Source organism: Malurus melanocephalus, unplaced genomic scaffold, assembly GCF_030028575.1.
Source record: "Malurus melanocephalus ecotype Western Australia unplaced genomic scaffold, MMel_1.1 scaffold_190, whole genome shotgun sequence".
NCBI lineage: Eukaryota > Metazoa > Chordata > Aves > Passeriformes > Maluridae > Malurus > Malurus melanocephalus.
Genome location: NW_026623422.1, coordinates 1254109 through 1268965, shown reverse-complemented (window position 1 = coordinate 1268965; position 14857 = coordinate 1254109). Strand labels below are relative to the sequence as shown.

At 43.9% G+C, this 14857-nt stretch overlaps 1 protein-coding gene across 1 annotated transcript in view; it reads left to right on the top strand.

Moving 5' to 3' along the window:
* KTN1 (kinectin 1) overlaps window positions 1–14857 on the top strand; it is a 74261-nt gene that overhangs the window by 45972 nt on the left and 13432 nt on the right. The window contains exons 18-34 of the mRNA XM_057373214.1: window positions 362–430; window positions 1514–1548; window positions 1678–1768; window positions 3109–3177; window positions 4025–4062; window positions 4692–4782; window positions 4942–5010; window positions 6530–6567; window positions 7024–7114; window positions 7217–7294; window positions 8140–8177; window positions 8870–8960; window positions 9060–9128; window positions 9454–9491; window positions 10419–10509; window positions 12151–12237; window positions 14037–14126. Coding sequence (XP_057229197.1) covers window positions 362–430; window positions 1514–1548; window positions 1678–1768; window positions 3109–3177; window positions 4025–4062; window positions 4692–4782; window positions 4942–5010; window positions 6530–6567; window positions 7024–7114; window positions 7217–7294; window positions 8140–8177; window positions 8870–8960; window positions 9060–9128; window positions 9454–9491; window positions 10419–10509; window positions 12151–12237; window positions 14037–14126 — 1173 coding nt within the window. The remainder of the gene's footprint in view (window positions 1–361; window positions 431–1513; window positions 1549–1677; window positions 1769–3108; window positions 3178–4024; window positions 4063–4691; window positions 4783–4941; window positions 5011–6529; window positions 6568–7023; window positions 7115–7216; window positions 7295–8139; window positions 8178–8869; window positions 8961–9059; window positions 9129–9453; window positions 9492–10418; window positions 10510–12150; window positions 12238–14036; window positions 14127–14857) is intronic.

Genomic DNA, 14857 nt, shown 5'->3' with positions numbered 1-14857 from the left:
TTGCTTTGCCAAATGAATGTTTTGTAAGAGGCAGTTATCAAACCTTGACATGATGGTGATGCTCCTTTAGGAGGAAAATGCATTTTTTTTTCCGAGCTTCTCTCACTTGGTGCTGTCTGATTCTCTGCCAGGGAATAAAGATGGTAACAGCTGAATTTCCCATGGGAACATGAGGACAATACGTTTGTCCTTAATACAGAAAAGYCATGCAGAGAAGGAAAGGACTCTTYGTAGTCTTRTAGCTTCCAAAGAATTCTCTGTAATGACTTCTGTGCTATTTAATTGCCTCTTTGCCATTATGGAAATGCTGAATTTGAGCTCCACAATTCTGAACTGATAAAATGCCTCAATTTTCTTKCAGGTTCTGAAGGATCAAAACACAACTCTGCAAGCTGAAGTTCAGAAGCTGCAGACTCTCCTGTCTGAGCAGGTATAGCCTGTGTTTGTTGAGCTTTTATCAAATATCTTCTATTGTTCTACTTTCTTCAGTATTTTTTCTTAACCTGGATGTAGGCTGAACTGGTTGCTGTCAAAACCTGATGCTGTTTTTCAGATTTTCCCTTCCATGGAGGGTTAAGTAAGGCAGTTTGTGACTGTCTTGTAGACCTAGGCAAGAATGTCTGGACAAAATCTGAATTTTTTTTTTCACTCCTGAAGACTCATAGCTTAGCACAAACAAAAACTTATTTCTGCAAATATTTCCACTCTGACCCACTCTGACCCTTTTATGCTGTGATGTCTTTTGCCTCCTGTTCTGTGTTTTTGCCCACGGCTCAATTCTGCAGCCGGGCTTGTGCTCACAGGATGCTGCAGATTCAGAACTGTTGTGTTGTTCAGCTCCATCTCCTTTGGGATGTTGCCTGGGAGAGCCCTTGTGAGCACCCCTGACTTTGCATCATTGTGGAATGAGAAAACATCCTGAAACACTGCAAAAAGCCTTGCAGGCCAGGAAACTTTTCCTGTGCTGGTGTCTGCTGTCCAGGAGCTCCCTGTCTGGAGCAGCTCCCTTGCCTCTGGTGGAGAACCAGATCTGCAGCCAGTGCTCCCCTGGCTCTGGCTGATTTGGTGTCCTGTCTGAAAGACTGGAGGGGATTTTTCTTGGAAGCTGGTTTATATTTCCATCTGGTCTCTCACAGTCTGGTGGTGGTGAGAAATCATACATGTTCTGCTGAGTGAGCCTCAGGTGGAGTTTGTGATTCTGATAAATCTCAAAAGAGGCAGATTTTTCAGATGTTGAGCTGGTTGCTATGGATTAGATGTTGCAGGTCCATCAGGGTGAAACCATCAAGGCATTTGGGCTGGATCTGTCCCTCCCCTGAAAGACTGACATTTTTCCAACATCAGTGTTAGACACACATGCCACGAGGACTTTCTGCCCCTGCTTTGTTTCCTTTCTGGATTAGTGTTGTAACCAAGCTTCTGGYTAAGTTGGTGCTTTCCAATTATTTGTTTTTTAAATCCCAAACCATTATTGATCCAATTAATGATGGCCCCATTTTTTTTTTCTTCATAGACGAACAAAGACTTGATAGAGCAGATGGAAAAAAGGTAAGAAACTTTTTTCTTTTGAATCAGAGGCTAAAATGAAGATTTTGGTGGCAGTGAGATTACTGTTGATAGCTGAACTGCCTGCAAAGTTACTTTCTTTTTTCCTAATACTCACTCTTGCTTTTTCAGCATGAGAGAGAGGGATGATAAAATCAAGACAGTTGAAGAGCTTCTTGAGGCAGGACTCATCCAGGTGGCTAATAAAGAGGAGGAGCTGAAGGTGAAATCTCCTGTGTTATTTTTTTTGATGGGGAAATAGAGATTAAGWGCTCTCGTGCAAAGTGAATGCTGGAGTGCTCATGGTTCAGTCTGAATTCCTTCTGAATAGGAAAAGCACCTCGTGGAGATGAGGTTAAAACCTTTTCTGTGAGACAGACTAAGCAGGGGCATCTGTGGTGTTGAATAAGTGCTTCTCTCTGCTTTGGAGCAGATTTTGCTGGGATGCCCTCCTKGTGTCCTTTGGAATAAAGGGAATATATCTCCAATAAATCTCTCTTCAGGAAACGGTGTTTTGTAAAAAATATGGCACTCTTGCGTTTTTTTGCTTGGTTCATAATTTGAAAGGTTAAGTGGCTTATAAACTAGTGACACTTCTGGGATGATGATAAAATTATTTCCTTCCTGGTTGTTTATAAAGGAGGTAGCAATGAGAAATCTGGAGAGCCAGGACAAAAATTTCTGTCTGTTTTCAGCTGGGTTTTGCTGTAAAGCTTGGACATAGCCAAGACAATGTTCCTTTTCTTAACTAGCCCAGATTCCAGGGATGCTGTTGACCTCTCTCTGTGTGTGAGGGGTTGCAAACTCTGAGGTTACAGAACAGCCAAAGGTGTGAGCACTTCATAGACCCCTTTAGCCTGAAAAGACCTCTGAGATCATAGAGTCCAACCATTCCCCAGCACTGCCAATCCCATCACTAACCCATGTCCCCAAGTGCCACATCCACACAGCTTTGAAATCCCTCCAGGGATGGCAGTATTTTGCAAGTGAATTGTTTAAAATAATATCCTGCAATTTTTTAAAAATGCTGATGGCAATGTTTACAATAGATGATTTTTATTCTTTTAGTGTGTTTCTGTACAAAGGCATCTTGGAAAAATTCTTACGTATTTTGGAGATTATTATTGACTCCAGAGTAGGATCTAGGCTGTTAAAACACATGGTTTTATAGTTTTTATTATTTGTATTCCCARAGTGGTGAGAAGCCTGTCTGGGAGAGAGAATCCCAATATTGTGTAAATACATATAAATAAATGGGCTGTCCAAAAGATGGCCTTTCACATGATTTGTCACATTTTTATTTCTGACCTCTCTGCTCAGTTACAGCACTCCCACCTTACTCTATAGCTGGGCTCTAATTTCCCATAGATTGGCATCCACTCCAAGTYATCCATGGTGAATAATTAGTCTGTTGAATACTTTGGCTCCAACAGCTGCAGAGGGGGGTCTCTTTCAGACTTTCAAAGTCTTTCACTTATTCTAAAAGAAATTACTTTTCTGTCAAGCTTAACACTTTTCCCCCCACAAATGAGTCTTTCATTATCTCTGTGTCTGCTTTCAAAGGCCCTGCGAACGGAAAATTCATCTCTGAGAAAAGAACTTCAAAGCCTGCAAATTCAGCAATCGGAGCAGGTAGGACTTTTCATCTAAAACTTTTATTACACCTAAACTAAATCAGAAAGAATCTTGCTGTGGTTGCAGAAGTCAAGGGAAAAAGGTGGAGATGYCTTTGAAGCCTGTTGGCAAAGCATCCTGTTTTCTTTCAGCGCTGGTCTGGGAGCTGATWCTTCTGTCAAATATTTCCTTTGCAGCAGTGTCAGAAACGGGGCAGATGTAAAGGATCCAGTCAGGGCTGGTTGTGGGTTGGTTTGGGTGCTCTGAATGGCTGTGGATTCCCTTTTCCAGAAGTTTGGGGCAGCAGGCATGGCTGGCAGGCAGCTGGGCAGCCTCATGATGTCAGTGTCAATCCTTACTCTGCAGGTGTCACTTGTCCCCCTTCCCCTTGTGTCTGATCACTGACACTGTCACAGTGCTGTCGTTTTTGATGTGCTGATCAGGATTGCCTTTCCTTGACACCCAGCTCTGCTTGGACAGCTTAGGAGAGCAATTAGTTCTTAGAAAATCATTTATGGAAGAGAAATGAGAGTAGGYACAATGACCCTGAAGAGATGAAGTGTGGTGTTGGTATTAAAGGTTAACTGATAAAATGTTGGTACTGAACCTCACCCTCTCCTGGTAAAGATGGTGTGGGTTTGCTTTGGTTTTCTTGAACTTGCAGCAGRCTTTGTATTATTGGTTTGCCAGGACCTGGAGACTGACAGCTAATTTTCTCAGGAGCAGCCAGAGAATTAAAATCATTAAGCTGCTGCATAGTTCATCCAGTGCCAGAGTGCTYCAGCTCTTTATCCTCACCCCTCAACATTCACAGGTTGTTTTGCTCTGTTCTGTTTTTCCTAAGATGAAGCTCTCTTTTTAACAGGTYTCCTTCCAATCACTGGTGGAGGAACTGCAGAAAGTGTGAGTTACTGTACAGATTTAATCGCTGATTGTTAATTCTCTCTGTCTTTATTCCATCTGAACAACAAGTGTATTGCTTCCTTGAAATGATTTGTTTTTAACTGGATGAAGTGTGTGTGTGTGGCAGGAAGCATTTTCATTTTTGAAACATGTCACACCAGATCAATACCTGCTGAAAATCCAGTTGCTTCTCTGCTAAGCAGTTAATTTCATAAGCTTGACTTTGACTAGATGAGGAATTGCACTGATTTGTCAGATAATAATTTTTGCTCAATAGGCACTTTAAAAGGAGTGAGTTTGTTCCCTCTGTGTGTGTTTTAAGTTGATAAATACTTTGCTGGAATGTCCAGTGAAGGCTCATTTTAAGTGTGTGTTATTCCAGGCACTATTGGTATCTTAATTTGCATTTTTAGACTGTGATAGTAYTTATTTAGCATGTGAACAACTGGTTATGCAAAGCCAGCTGGTTCTGCATTGGCCCCAGTCTTATTCTTCCCATTTGCTCTGGGAAATGGGAARTGTGGATCCCAGAGGCTGGTGATGGGATGTGACAACAGAACCAATTTTTATGTTTTCTCAAGGAGCACTTTTTTTCACCCAGCTAATATTGTTTCTCTGCTCTTTTTAAGGATCCACGAGAAGGATGGGAAGATAAAATCAGTGGAAGAACTCCTCCAAGCTGAAATCCTGAAAGTGGCAAACAAGGAGAAGACTGTTCAGGTATCTGTGTGCAGTACCTGCCCTCCTTTCTGTGTCGATGCCACGACCACATTTGTTTGTGACTGCATGGCACTCTACACTGATSGATTTGTAGCATCCATTTCTGTGGCGTTTCTGTGTTTCCATTGTCCAACCCTGTCTTGTTTTGTCATTGAAAAGGCTTTGACACAGGAAATAGAGGCTCTGAAAGAAGAAGTAGGAAATTCCCAGCTTGAGATGGAGAAACAGGTAAAATACTTTAGTGGCAGCAGTGTGAACCAGCCTTGCCTTGGATGTGCTGCTCACTCATTTCTGTTCTAGTGTGTTCTGTCTCACTGGTGAATGTCATGGGGTAAGGAACTTTTTAACGCTGGAGCTACACTGTTCATGGATAAAAAGCCATAAATACATAGGATAATTAGTGCTGTCCTTCAGAAACCACATACCTCTGGAAGCCTGAGCTTTTTGGACCATTAGTATGGAACTTGGCAGGAATTGCTGTACTTAATGCATTGCTACATTAACTCTGCCTGGGCACWCCATCCCTGTAGGAAACATGAAACCCTGGGACATCCTTTGGAGCTGGCAACTTGGAAATTTCAAGTTGCTGTTCCTGTCATTGGCCTTTCTCTGTTGCTGGAGCAATACTAGAGGCCCAAATAGTATCTGGTTTCCAGGTAAACCCAAGACTGTTTTCTTCCCAGTGCCCAAAAAAGGGCTCAGTCTTGGCACAGTCAGTTTTGCTTTAGCTCYCAGGAGTGCAGGGATGAAGGAGGATTGGCTTTTTTGGCACGTTTGTTGTCTGGCATCCAAAAGTAGGGAAGGCCATGTTTCCTTTGGGAGCCCATGCTGCAGGCAGCTCAATCCATCGTGCTGTCAGGAAGGTTTTTTGTTTGTGTGGGTGGTGTTTTTAGTCTGCACTCTTTCCAGTCCCTTTAGCCCCATTCCAACATGTCACCCCCTTCTCCTCTTAGCGCTAAAGTTTTGTCCTTTTTAGGCAAAGCTTCACAGAAGGTGTTTCCGTTTTGGGTTTTTCCTCCAAAGCAAATTTCCAGGAGCTGAGGGAGTTATTTGTGTTTATTTCCTTCCCTGGAGCTGACAGGGCCCAGAGAAAAATGCAGTTCAGGTTTGCTGTCTCTGGAATGCTCAGTGCAGGATTCTGTCTCCAAAGGTGATGTATTTGTGCACCCTTTRGTCTCCTGCAAGCAGAGGAGAGATTTTTGGGAATATCTGAACTCYTGCTGTGTTTTGGTGGTGGATTGACTGTTTACACAGATAACCACTGTCAGGCTGTCATACAGAATTCAGAGTAACATTCCCACTAAATCTTGTGTCTTCAGTCCATATTCAGCCTTGGAATRGGAATTTAAGGGAGCTCTGGCATTGCAGAGAGACCCTAAAAAGCAATTCCTGGTGCAAAGGTCCGATGGCCAGGGATGATCTCTGGGTTGGAGCTGTAGGTGCCAGTGAGATGGTGATCACAGTCAYACTCTGCTTCTTCCTGTGTGTCTCTTGTGAGCCTGCTTGTGTTCCCATTGCACTGTTTCCTTTGCTGCTCTGGAAGGCACATTTTAAATATGGGGGTTGTAAATAGTTGGACACAGTTGGCATGTTGTAATTAAAAAAAATATGTTTATGTTTACTGCAATAAATAGTGCCTATTCTGATATTGTCTGATGGCTTTTCCTCATTTCTTCATAGAGCAATTTTTAGCATTTATGTGCCTTCTCCTYGTGCATTGAACTAAAGTGCTGATTATTTTCTCTAGGTGTCAATAACATCACAAGTCAAAGAACTTCAGACTCTGTAAGTGCAATTGTTAACATCTGCTCTGCCCTGTGCACCTCTTACTGACCCCTTAAATTCAAGCCAGGATGGAGGGATGAAGGGAGGGCATAGTGGAAAACTTATTTTGGTAATATCTGAGCTATGGGGATAGGGAAATGATTAATCAGCCCCTCGTATCCCCAGCTGGGGAGGGGCAAGGAGGTGTTTTTGGATGAGGAGAGCACACATTTGTACAACCCCTGCAATGTGTCAGCTCAGAGTTTGTTTTCACCTTTTAGCAGTGCCACTGATCAAGGGCAGCTCCTGCTAACCCAGGCTGAAGTGTGCACACATTGATTTTAGTAGGTGAATTATGCTGGTGCCTTTGATCACAGATGCTGCGTTTGTTAGGTGCTGCAAAGCACAGGATGTTTTATTTTCAGATGGATGAAAGAGCAGGGGGYTTATGCAGTGTATCTGTGTTTCATGGCACAGGTTGAAGGGGAAGGAAAAGCAGGTGAAAACCATGGAGGCCTTATTGGAAGAGAAGGAAAAAGAGATGGTTAAGAAAAGAGAATGTCTGCAGGTAAGCTGTTTAATATTCTGAAGGGAAATAAATTCTGTTTAGGCATTTCTGGCTGGGAAAAGTAAATTCACACTTCTAAACTTGCTCTTTATCTATCCAAAGGGTCAGAAGGATACAATTGCACAATTAAACAGTAAAGTTCAGGAGCTGGAACAACAGAACCTGCAACAACTCCAACAGGTACAGCCTGCAGAGTGGATGTGGTTTGGGAGTGCTGAACAGGAACATGTTTTTCTCCTCTGCCTCACACAGGGGATTTGCATTGGCTTCAACTTTGARATGTTTTAAATCCTGTTTGAGTAAGCTGCTAGTTTACAATGCAGAGAGCCCASTAGCTCAGCTGTGCTCACCCAAAACAGGTTTTACATGGGTAGCAAGTTCTGAGAGCTTTAACTGGAAGATTCTGTGCATAACGAGGAGCTTTGGTGCTCTGGAAGCCGTGGAGCTCTGAGAGTCCCAGCTGAGTTCCAGGCACCTTCTTTCCAAGGCTGGAGCAGCATCTTTGCAGGGCTCTGGTCATGCAGGAATTTTGGCTGTGACTGAATGTAGCAGCTCCTCTTGAAGTGGTCAGGCTGTGCTGTGATTCCTTCCTGCCTTTCCCTGGGGCTGGAATATTTTGGCTTTTGATTTCCTGCACTGGATGTGAGAGCAGACAACTGGACAGCCTCGAAGCCAGGTGTTACTTAATGGAATTATTTTTCCAATAAGGTGGTGTTCTGGCTCAGTTTGGATTTCTGTTGATGGTAAAAGGAAGAGACTGAGTTGAGCTTTTAATTTGGGTGGATGTCTAGACACAAGCATTTATCCCAGGGGAAGGATGGAATGCAGAGCAAATTGGCTGGTGTGGAGTTTGGGATGCTTGGTGTAAGCTTATTTAGATATTCTTGGAGCCATGCCTGATGCAAAATTCCTGGTATTTCTTTGGCAAGTGCCTTCCAAGCTGTGTGTTGCTGCTTCTCATGCAAAAAGCTGCTGTTAATTTGAAAACTCTGCCATCAAAATGAGATTGGGAATTACTTTTTCAGGTACCTGCTCCATCCCAAATCCAGGACCTGGAGAGCCTGTGAGTATGCTGAMTAGCAGTTCCTCAAGTGCCTGCTGAGAATATACATTGAGTTTATGTCCAATTGGAATGTTGGAGTCGATGTCAGGAATTTCACGGGCTTTGCTAAAATGAGCTGTTGGTGTCTGGCGTCCCTGCCCTGAGCTGTGCTGCTCCCACACTGGCAATGTGCACCCAGGGCTCCATTACCCAGCGAAACTGCTGCTGATTCTCRTGCCTGGTGCTAATTTCTCCTTCTGTTCAGCATGTTCAAGGGTTGCAGTGCTTGTGGTTCAGTCACTAGCAGCAGCGAACAGATCCGGTTTTTTTGCCGTTTTCAGGCTGAGAGGCAATAGCCAATTCTCCAGCTCCTGTTTTATGGAGAAACGCTGCCAGGCTTTGCTGTGTTTTGACTCTGCTTTGTCTGGCTGCTCCAAGTTAGAAGAAGGTTGTGTGAGACTGTGCCAGAAAGGGCTCTGCCTTCAAAGCAGCTCCTGTGATGTGCAGCTCTCCCAGCAGAGCTCTGCTATAGCTGGTGTGTGGTACCTGAGGCAGCCTCAGCAGACAAAATATATTTATTTTCTGCTGCACCAACTGTCCTAGTTTGAGTGTCTGTCTCTTTTTAGCATAATTTCTTACTTTAGCATTTTTTTTCTTACTTTTGCATTTTTTTCTTACTTTAACCCTTCTTATTTTCTAAACCATCTGTGCAGGTTAAAAGGGGAAGAACAAAAAATGAAGAAGTTGGAAGCTATGGTAGAAGAAAAAGAGAGAGAAATTGCAAACCAACTAAAACAGTTGCAGGTAAAGTTTTGATAGAAACATCTTGTGTTGAGGGGTGTGTTTATTTTGAGTGTATCTCTGTGTAAACATGGGTATATATTGCCTTTTTTCTCTCAACAGGATGTGCAAAAAGAAAATGAATTTTTCAAAGCTCAAATTCAGGAATTAAAGCAGGAGAACTGCAAACAGGTACAGCTTCCAATTGCAGTGTTACTGAGGGAAGTCAAAAGTGGGTGGTGGTAGCTTGCATGGATGGCATGGAAAACCAGGAGCTGTATTGCCCATGGAAATCCAGGGACAGCTTCAGGGCTGGGTTGCACTGAGCCAGCTTTTCTGGCTGTTGCATATCTGTTTCTGCTTSCTTTCATCCTATGGATTTGCAGCCTTGCTGTGTTCCTGTCCAAAGGAGGCTGGACAGGATTCCTTCAGAGCCCTAGAGTGCAGCAGTGCCTGGTTAACAGGACAGATCCTGGTCTTTGCTGCTGCTCCTGACACATTTCTGKTCTCTTTGTAGGCATCTCTGGCTGTCCAAAGCGAGGAGCTTCTACAAGTGTGAGTATTACCAGAAGCTGAATGCATTAGAGAATTGATTCAATTCACTTAATTTCTCAGGAAATGTAGAAATAAATGCCAAATGTACAATGTCAGAGCATGTGAAGTGGCCAGTAAAAAAAAAAAATGAACTTACTGTCTAATAAAAGTTGAACATGGAGATTSTGCTCACACTGCTGATCCTCAGGTGTAATCTCCTGCAGACAGACTGTGCTGGCAATATGTTGTGCCCATCACAGAAGCAAGCCTTGATTGATGTAATTTTGAATGCCTGCCAGCTCAGCTGCATGGCTGAAGAGTTAAATGTTGGTGTTTCAAGAAAAAGTGACAGGCTTTTTTTCCTGGAACTTCAGCTTAGCAGAGGGTTGTCGCTGTTATAAAATCGTATGGGGGAAATCTCTTCCTAGGGAAAATCTCAGGGGTAAAAGTGTGTTATAACGTGGGGCTGAAGCACATTAAATAACTGTGTGGAAGCTGATGCTTTATTGTGCTAAGCAAATTGCCACTGTCAGGCGTTTTTGGCTGGCTGAATTATTTGTCTTTCAAGTTAAATGACTTACAAATCATGGAGTAGGTGCTTGGAAGGGAATGCTCTCATCCAGCAGCAGGYAGTGCCTGTTCCGTGGTGCTGTGCTGGCGTGGGCTGACTGACTGTACCCTCAGCTAAMGTGTTGCCTTTCTGTGGCCTCGATGAATGTGTGCAGATGCCTGTTGTAGGCAAACAACAGCTTTACAATGGGTTTGCTCAGGCAGAGTGGCTCAGGGAGCGGTGGGAAGCGAGAGATGCTGCCAAGTCAGTGAAAACAGCTTTTCAGAGAGAGCACTGCAGGGAGGGGAGGCAAGTGAGTGTGGGAAAGGGTGTCAGTGCTTCCCTGGAAATCCCTTCAGTGTCTCCTGACTTGTTTGTGGTTCTCTTTGTCCATTCAGGGTCGCAGGCAAAGAGAAGGAAATCGCCARTCTCCAAAGCGAGCTCGCCTCTCAGAGAAACGCTTTTGAGCAGCAGAGGAAAAAGAACAACGTAAGGAAATCCTTCCCCCACCACCCCAGAAAACCCCCCAAAACAACCAAACCTGTGTTCCTGGCACTTCTTGAGGCCTGGGGYGTTTTGCAGAGTGTGTTTGTGACAGCTGCCTGCTGTTTTGTGTCCCTGGGTGCTCCTTTCCTCTTGGGAGTGGCTCAGCTCACCTGAGCTGTGTCAGCTCCTGGGCAATTTGGTGAYTGGATCARAGGAAGGAGACTTGCTAGGGGACAYATCCCACAGCAAGGTCTCAGATTTGAGTTCAAACCTTGTTAACCCTGTTCAGAAACATGTCCTTTGCCAAGGGGAGGGAGGGTGGGAGGAGGAAAGGTGCTGTGCTCTGATAAAGTTCTGGTCCTATGTGGAAGAAAGTTAAAATACAAGGGGTTTATCTCACCTACCTCTCCTTGATAGCCTGTGAAATCCAGTGAATACCAGGAAATAAGTTCTGTTGCTTAATAGTGGGACAACCTGAGGAAGATGCACAAAGAAAATATTGAGAGCTTGAACTTTCGAGCACAGAGTGCTGCTTAAGAGCTGAAATCAAGTAGAGAGAGAGTGGCTGAATAGTCTCAGAAGACAGATGAGCTGGAAAGGTGGAACAGAAGGTCTGTTTTCTGGGGATTCACAAGGTCTAAATACCTTTTGTGGTGCAGGCAGAAATCTGGCTGCTGCTAAAGGCAGGTCAGGCCTGTAGGTCCCAGCTTTTTCTCAGTTTTATCCAATATTGTGTTTGTGTCCTGTAAACAGCCCTTAGGATTGTGGATAAATAGAAGTGGCAAAGTGAAACCAGTGTAGGTGCTTGCTAGGCTTTTGATGAATTCAAAATACAGCCTTTCCAAAACAGCCCTTTGCTAAAGGAGATTTGCTCTGGGGGTTGGAAAAAATTAAACCTAAATCCCAAGCCCTGTAATCTCCTCGCTGCAAGGCCCCACATCCTTCCTAGAGAAGAACTGTGAGGCTGCTCTTAGGAGAGCTCTCAGCCTCCCACTGAGCTGTGTGTCGATGTCTTGTGGAGTACACGTTTGATGACCTYGCCAAGAAAGATGCAGAGCACAGCCCCTGGCCTTCCCAGGTGCATCTGGGATGTGCTCACCCCTGCTGCAATCCCAAAGCCTCCCAGGAGGGCTGGTGAGCACCAAACCAGTTTTCTTTGGGTGCAGTGGAGAGCTGCAAACGGCTTTGGGCTGAGGTCTGCTTGCAGGATCAGGGGGTCAGTGTGCACACCTCTGTGCTCCTGGGGCTCTGCACTGCACATGCCTAACACTCTGTCGTGTAATCTGTGGTTTGGTGTCTGTGTTCCTCACTACTTTTGAAAACTTCCCTCTTTTCTTCTTACAAGTGCAGTCAAAGTGTGGGGTCGCTGTAGGGTTAAYGCTCTGCAGTAACACTTGCATCAGTTTTGGACACTGGGGCAGGTTGGGCAGAAATTGGCATTTTTTCCCCCTTTTTATTCAAACTCTATGAACATCACACTTGTTTTTGCTAGTGTATGTCATACTCCCCAGCAAAATCACCTTGCAGTAACCAGCATTTAAATGCAAATGGTGGAATATGTAATGCGAAATATTTTTCTGAAGTAGAAGCGAAAACAGTTTGAATATTGGCTGAACTGAAATCATTCTTTCTAAAAATGATTAGGACCTTCGGGAGAAAAACTGGGAAGCAATGGAAGCATTGGCATCAACTGAAAAATTGCTGCAGGACAAAGTGAACAAGACTGCCAAGGTTGTAATGTTGACTGCTAGAAATGATGCATTAAGCTAGAAGCAGATCTGCAGCTGKTTTTTTTAAGTGAAATGGAGACATTGAACTTTTACTGCAGTTTAAGTATTATCTCTTCTGAGTGATCATTCATATACTCTCACCTCTGCTTCTTCCTGTTGTCTTTAGCTTTTTTTTTATTTTTTCTTGTTAGTTTGTGGGCATGCTGACTTTTGATTTCTGTTTGCATAATTGTTAGAGCTGTTGTGAATTGGTTTTGATTTGTGGGGAGCTCTAGAATAAAAGCTGTGCTGGTGAGCAACCTGCTTTTTTCTACTGGGCTTTGGCTGTGCATGAACAAATCTATTGGACTTGGGAAGAACCAGGACTAAATTATTATTGTTTAAAAACCTGGGATCTTCTCAGGATAATGGTGTGACCACAGCTGTGAATTTCCTCCTGGAAGGCACATGAAGCTGGACAGGAGCGATTGGACCAATGTTTGAAATAATATGGGGTGTGAATTGCTTTGAAAGGAGCTTTGCTGTGGGCCTGATTCAGTGCTCATTGCCACCGTGCAGAGCTCAAAAAAAAAAAAACATCCAGCTGACTTTCAGAGCAGCAGGCAGGCAGAAGTGGAGGAGCTGTGCTTTGGGGTTGTGTGCCTGCGTTTGGGAGCTGTGTCCGCTCTGTCCCTGCTCTTGCTGTGTGCTAACGCTTGCCTGCTTTCTCTTGCAGCTGGAAGACTTCAGCAAAAACAGCCTTTTGCCACTTTTGTGGTGGCTCCCAAACTGCTGCCAACTAACACACTTAGCACAGCCTCACAACCTCATGTCTCCTGTCTGTTTGTGTCTCTGAACCTCAACCTGCTCGTGCCACCGGTCCCTTGCAGCAGAGGAACTCAGAGCAGCCAGCCAGTAGCACTGATGTCAAAGGGGAAACCAATCCCAAATATCAGTGAAGRATTTTGGCTGAAAGCTGCCCTTCTRTGTAATGTTTCAGGCTTTCTGCATTTAAATTTAAACTGGAGCCTGAGCATCGTGTGGCTGAACAAAACCAATCTGCCACGAGCACAGCGAGCACATGTCCTGTGGCTGCTCTGCTTTTCATGTTGAATACATGGAAGGATAGATCTGTGGTGCCTGTGGCTCTGGGTCTTAGTTTGCAGAGCCCTAACAAAGAAAATCTGGAGATTATCACACAGCTCTAATAATTATTTCCCATTGCATCCAGGGTTGGGAAAATAGGATGTGAGKGGCTTCGTCTTGAGTGTTTAATGTTTAAAAGTCTTACTTTCTTGGCCTGGTTCAAATGTGCATTAACACAACRTTTCCTTTTRACTTGAATTCTCTGATTTTGATGTSATGTCATTAACTTATGATGATTTTTTCACACCTAAAATTATTTTTAAAGTACAGATTATGAAAGAAAAAATGAATAGTTGATTGACCAAACCATTTGATTTTGAGCTCACTTGAATTGAGTGGCAGGGCTGGTGTGATCTGTGGCTGCAGTTACTCAGCACAGAGCAGTTTGTGTCGTGGACAAGTGAATGATGGTGTAATTTCTGTACAAACAGGCTAGATTGGAGGAGAACTTCAGAAAATAAAAGCTTAACTGAGAACAAAAATGAAGGCCAAATTCTGAAGCAATTCCGTGCCYATTTTTGAAGCAATTTACTGGCAATTTTGGAGACTAGAGCACCTTTCTCACTTAGAAAAAATACTTTGTGGGTTAAGTAAATTGCTGTAGGCATAGAAGAGGCTGTTGCCAGCTGGGTGAGYGTGGTGCCCAATCTCACGTGTGCCCTCCTCTTGTTTTAGGAGAAGCAGCAGCATTTGGAAGCTGCCGAGGTGGAGACACGCCAGCTCCTCCAGAAGCTCTTCCCCAAAGTGTCTCTCCCTTCCAACATGGTAAGAGAAAATAAAAGCTTCTTCTTCACCTTCTGCTGGGAGCCAGGGAGCTCTGCTCCTGCTGTGCTGGGCAGTGTTTCCTCACTGTCCCCTCTCTCCCAAGGTTTTTGCAGTGGGATGAGAGTGTCTCTCACTGGTGATGCCTTTATTTGCACAGGGAGGCAAAGCTGCAGATGGTTGCTTCAAGGAGTGTTAAAATAGCAAAAAAAAAAAGTTATTATGTGTGTTTTATGCCCTAACATCTGATTTACCTGGCTGTGTTTCCTTGTGTCTCACTGAGACAGTAAATTCTGCTGTGTTTGCTCACAGTCTGGCACGATGGAAATCTATATATKCCCCACCTCTCCAGAGGAGCTGCAGTGCCTCAGTGACAGTTAATACATTTTTGGAAGGTTTATTTTGTCCCCAAGCACCGATTTCCAATTTTTTATTTTTGGTGGCTTTCAGTGGTTTGCAGGGGAAATGTCCTGGGTTCGTGGGATTCAGGTGGGGTGAATAACATCAGGTAAATCTGGAAAAATGGGTGCATTTCATTTATAGCCTCCAGAGGTTTTGAGTATTCATATTTAAAATTGTTCYCAAATGTGCTCAAGTGAGTGTTCTGATGAATCAGTCTTTAAAAAGTCTTTCTATAAGGTTATAAAACAACCTTTTTAGGGTTATGCAGCGTCTGCTTCAACTGCTCAGGGACTTTGGGGAAGAGTCCCATGAATCTTCAAATGCTTGTGCAG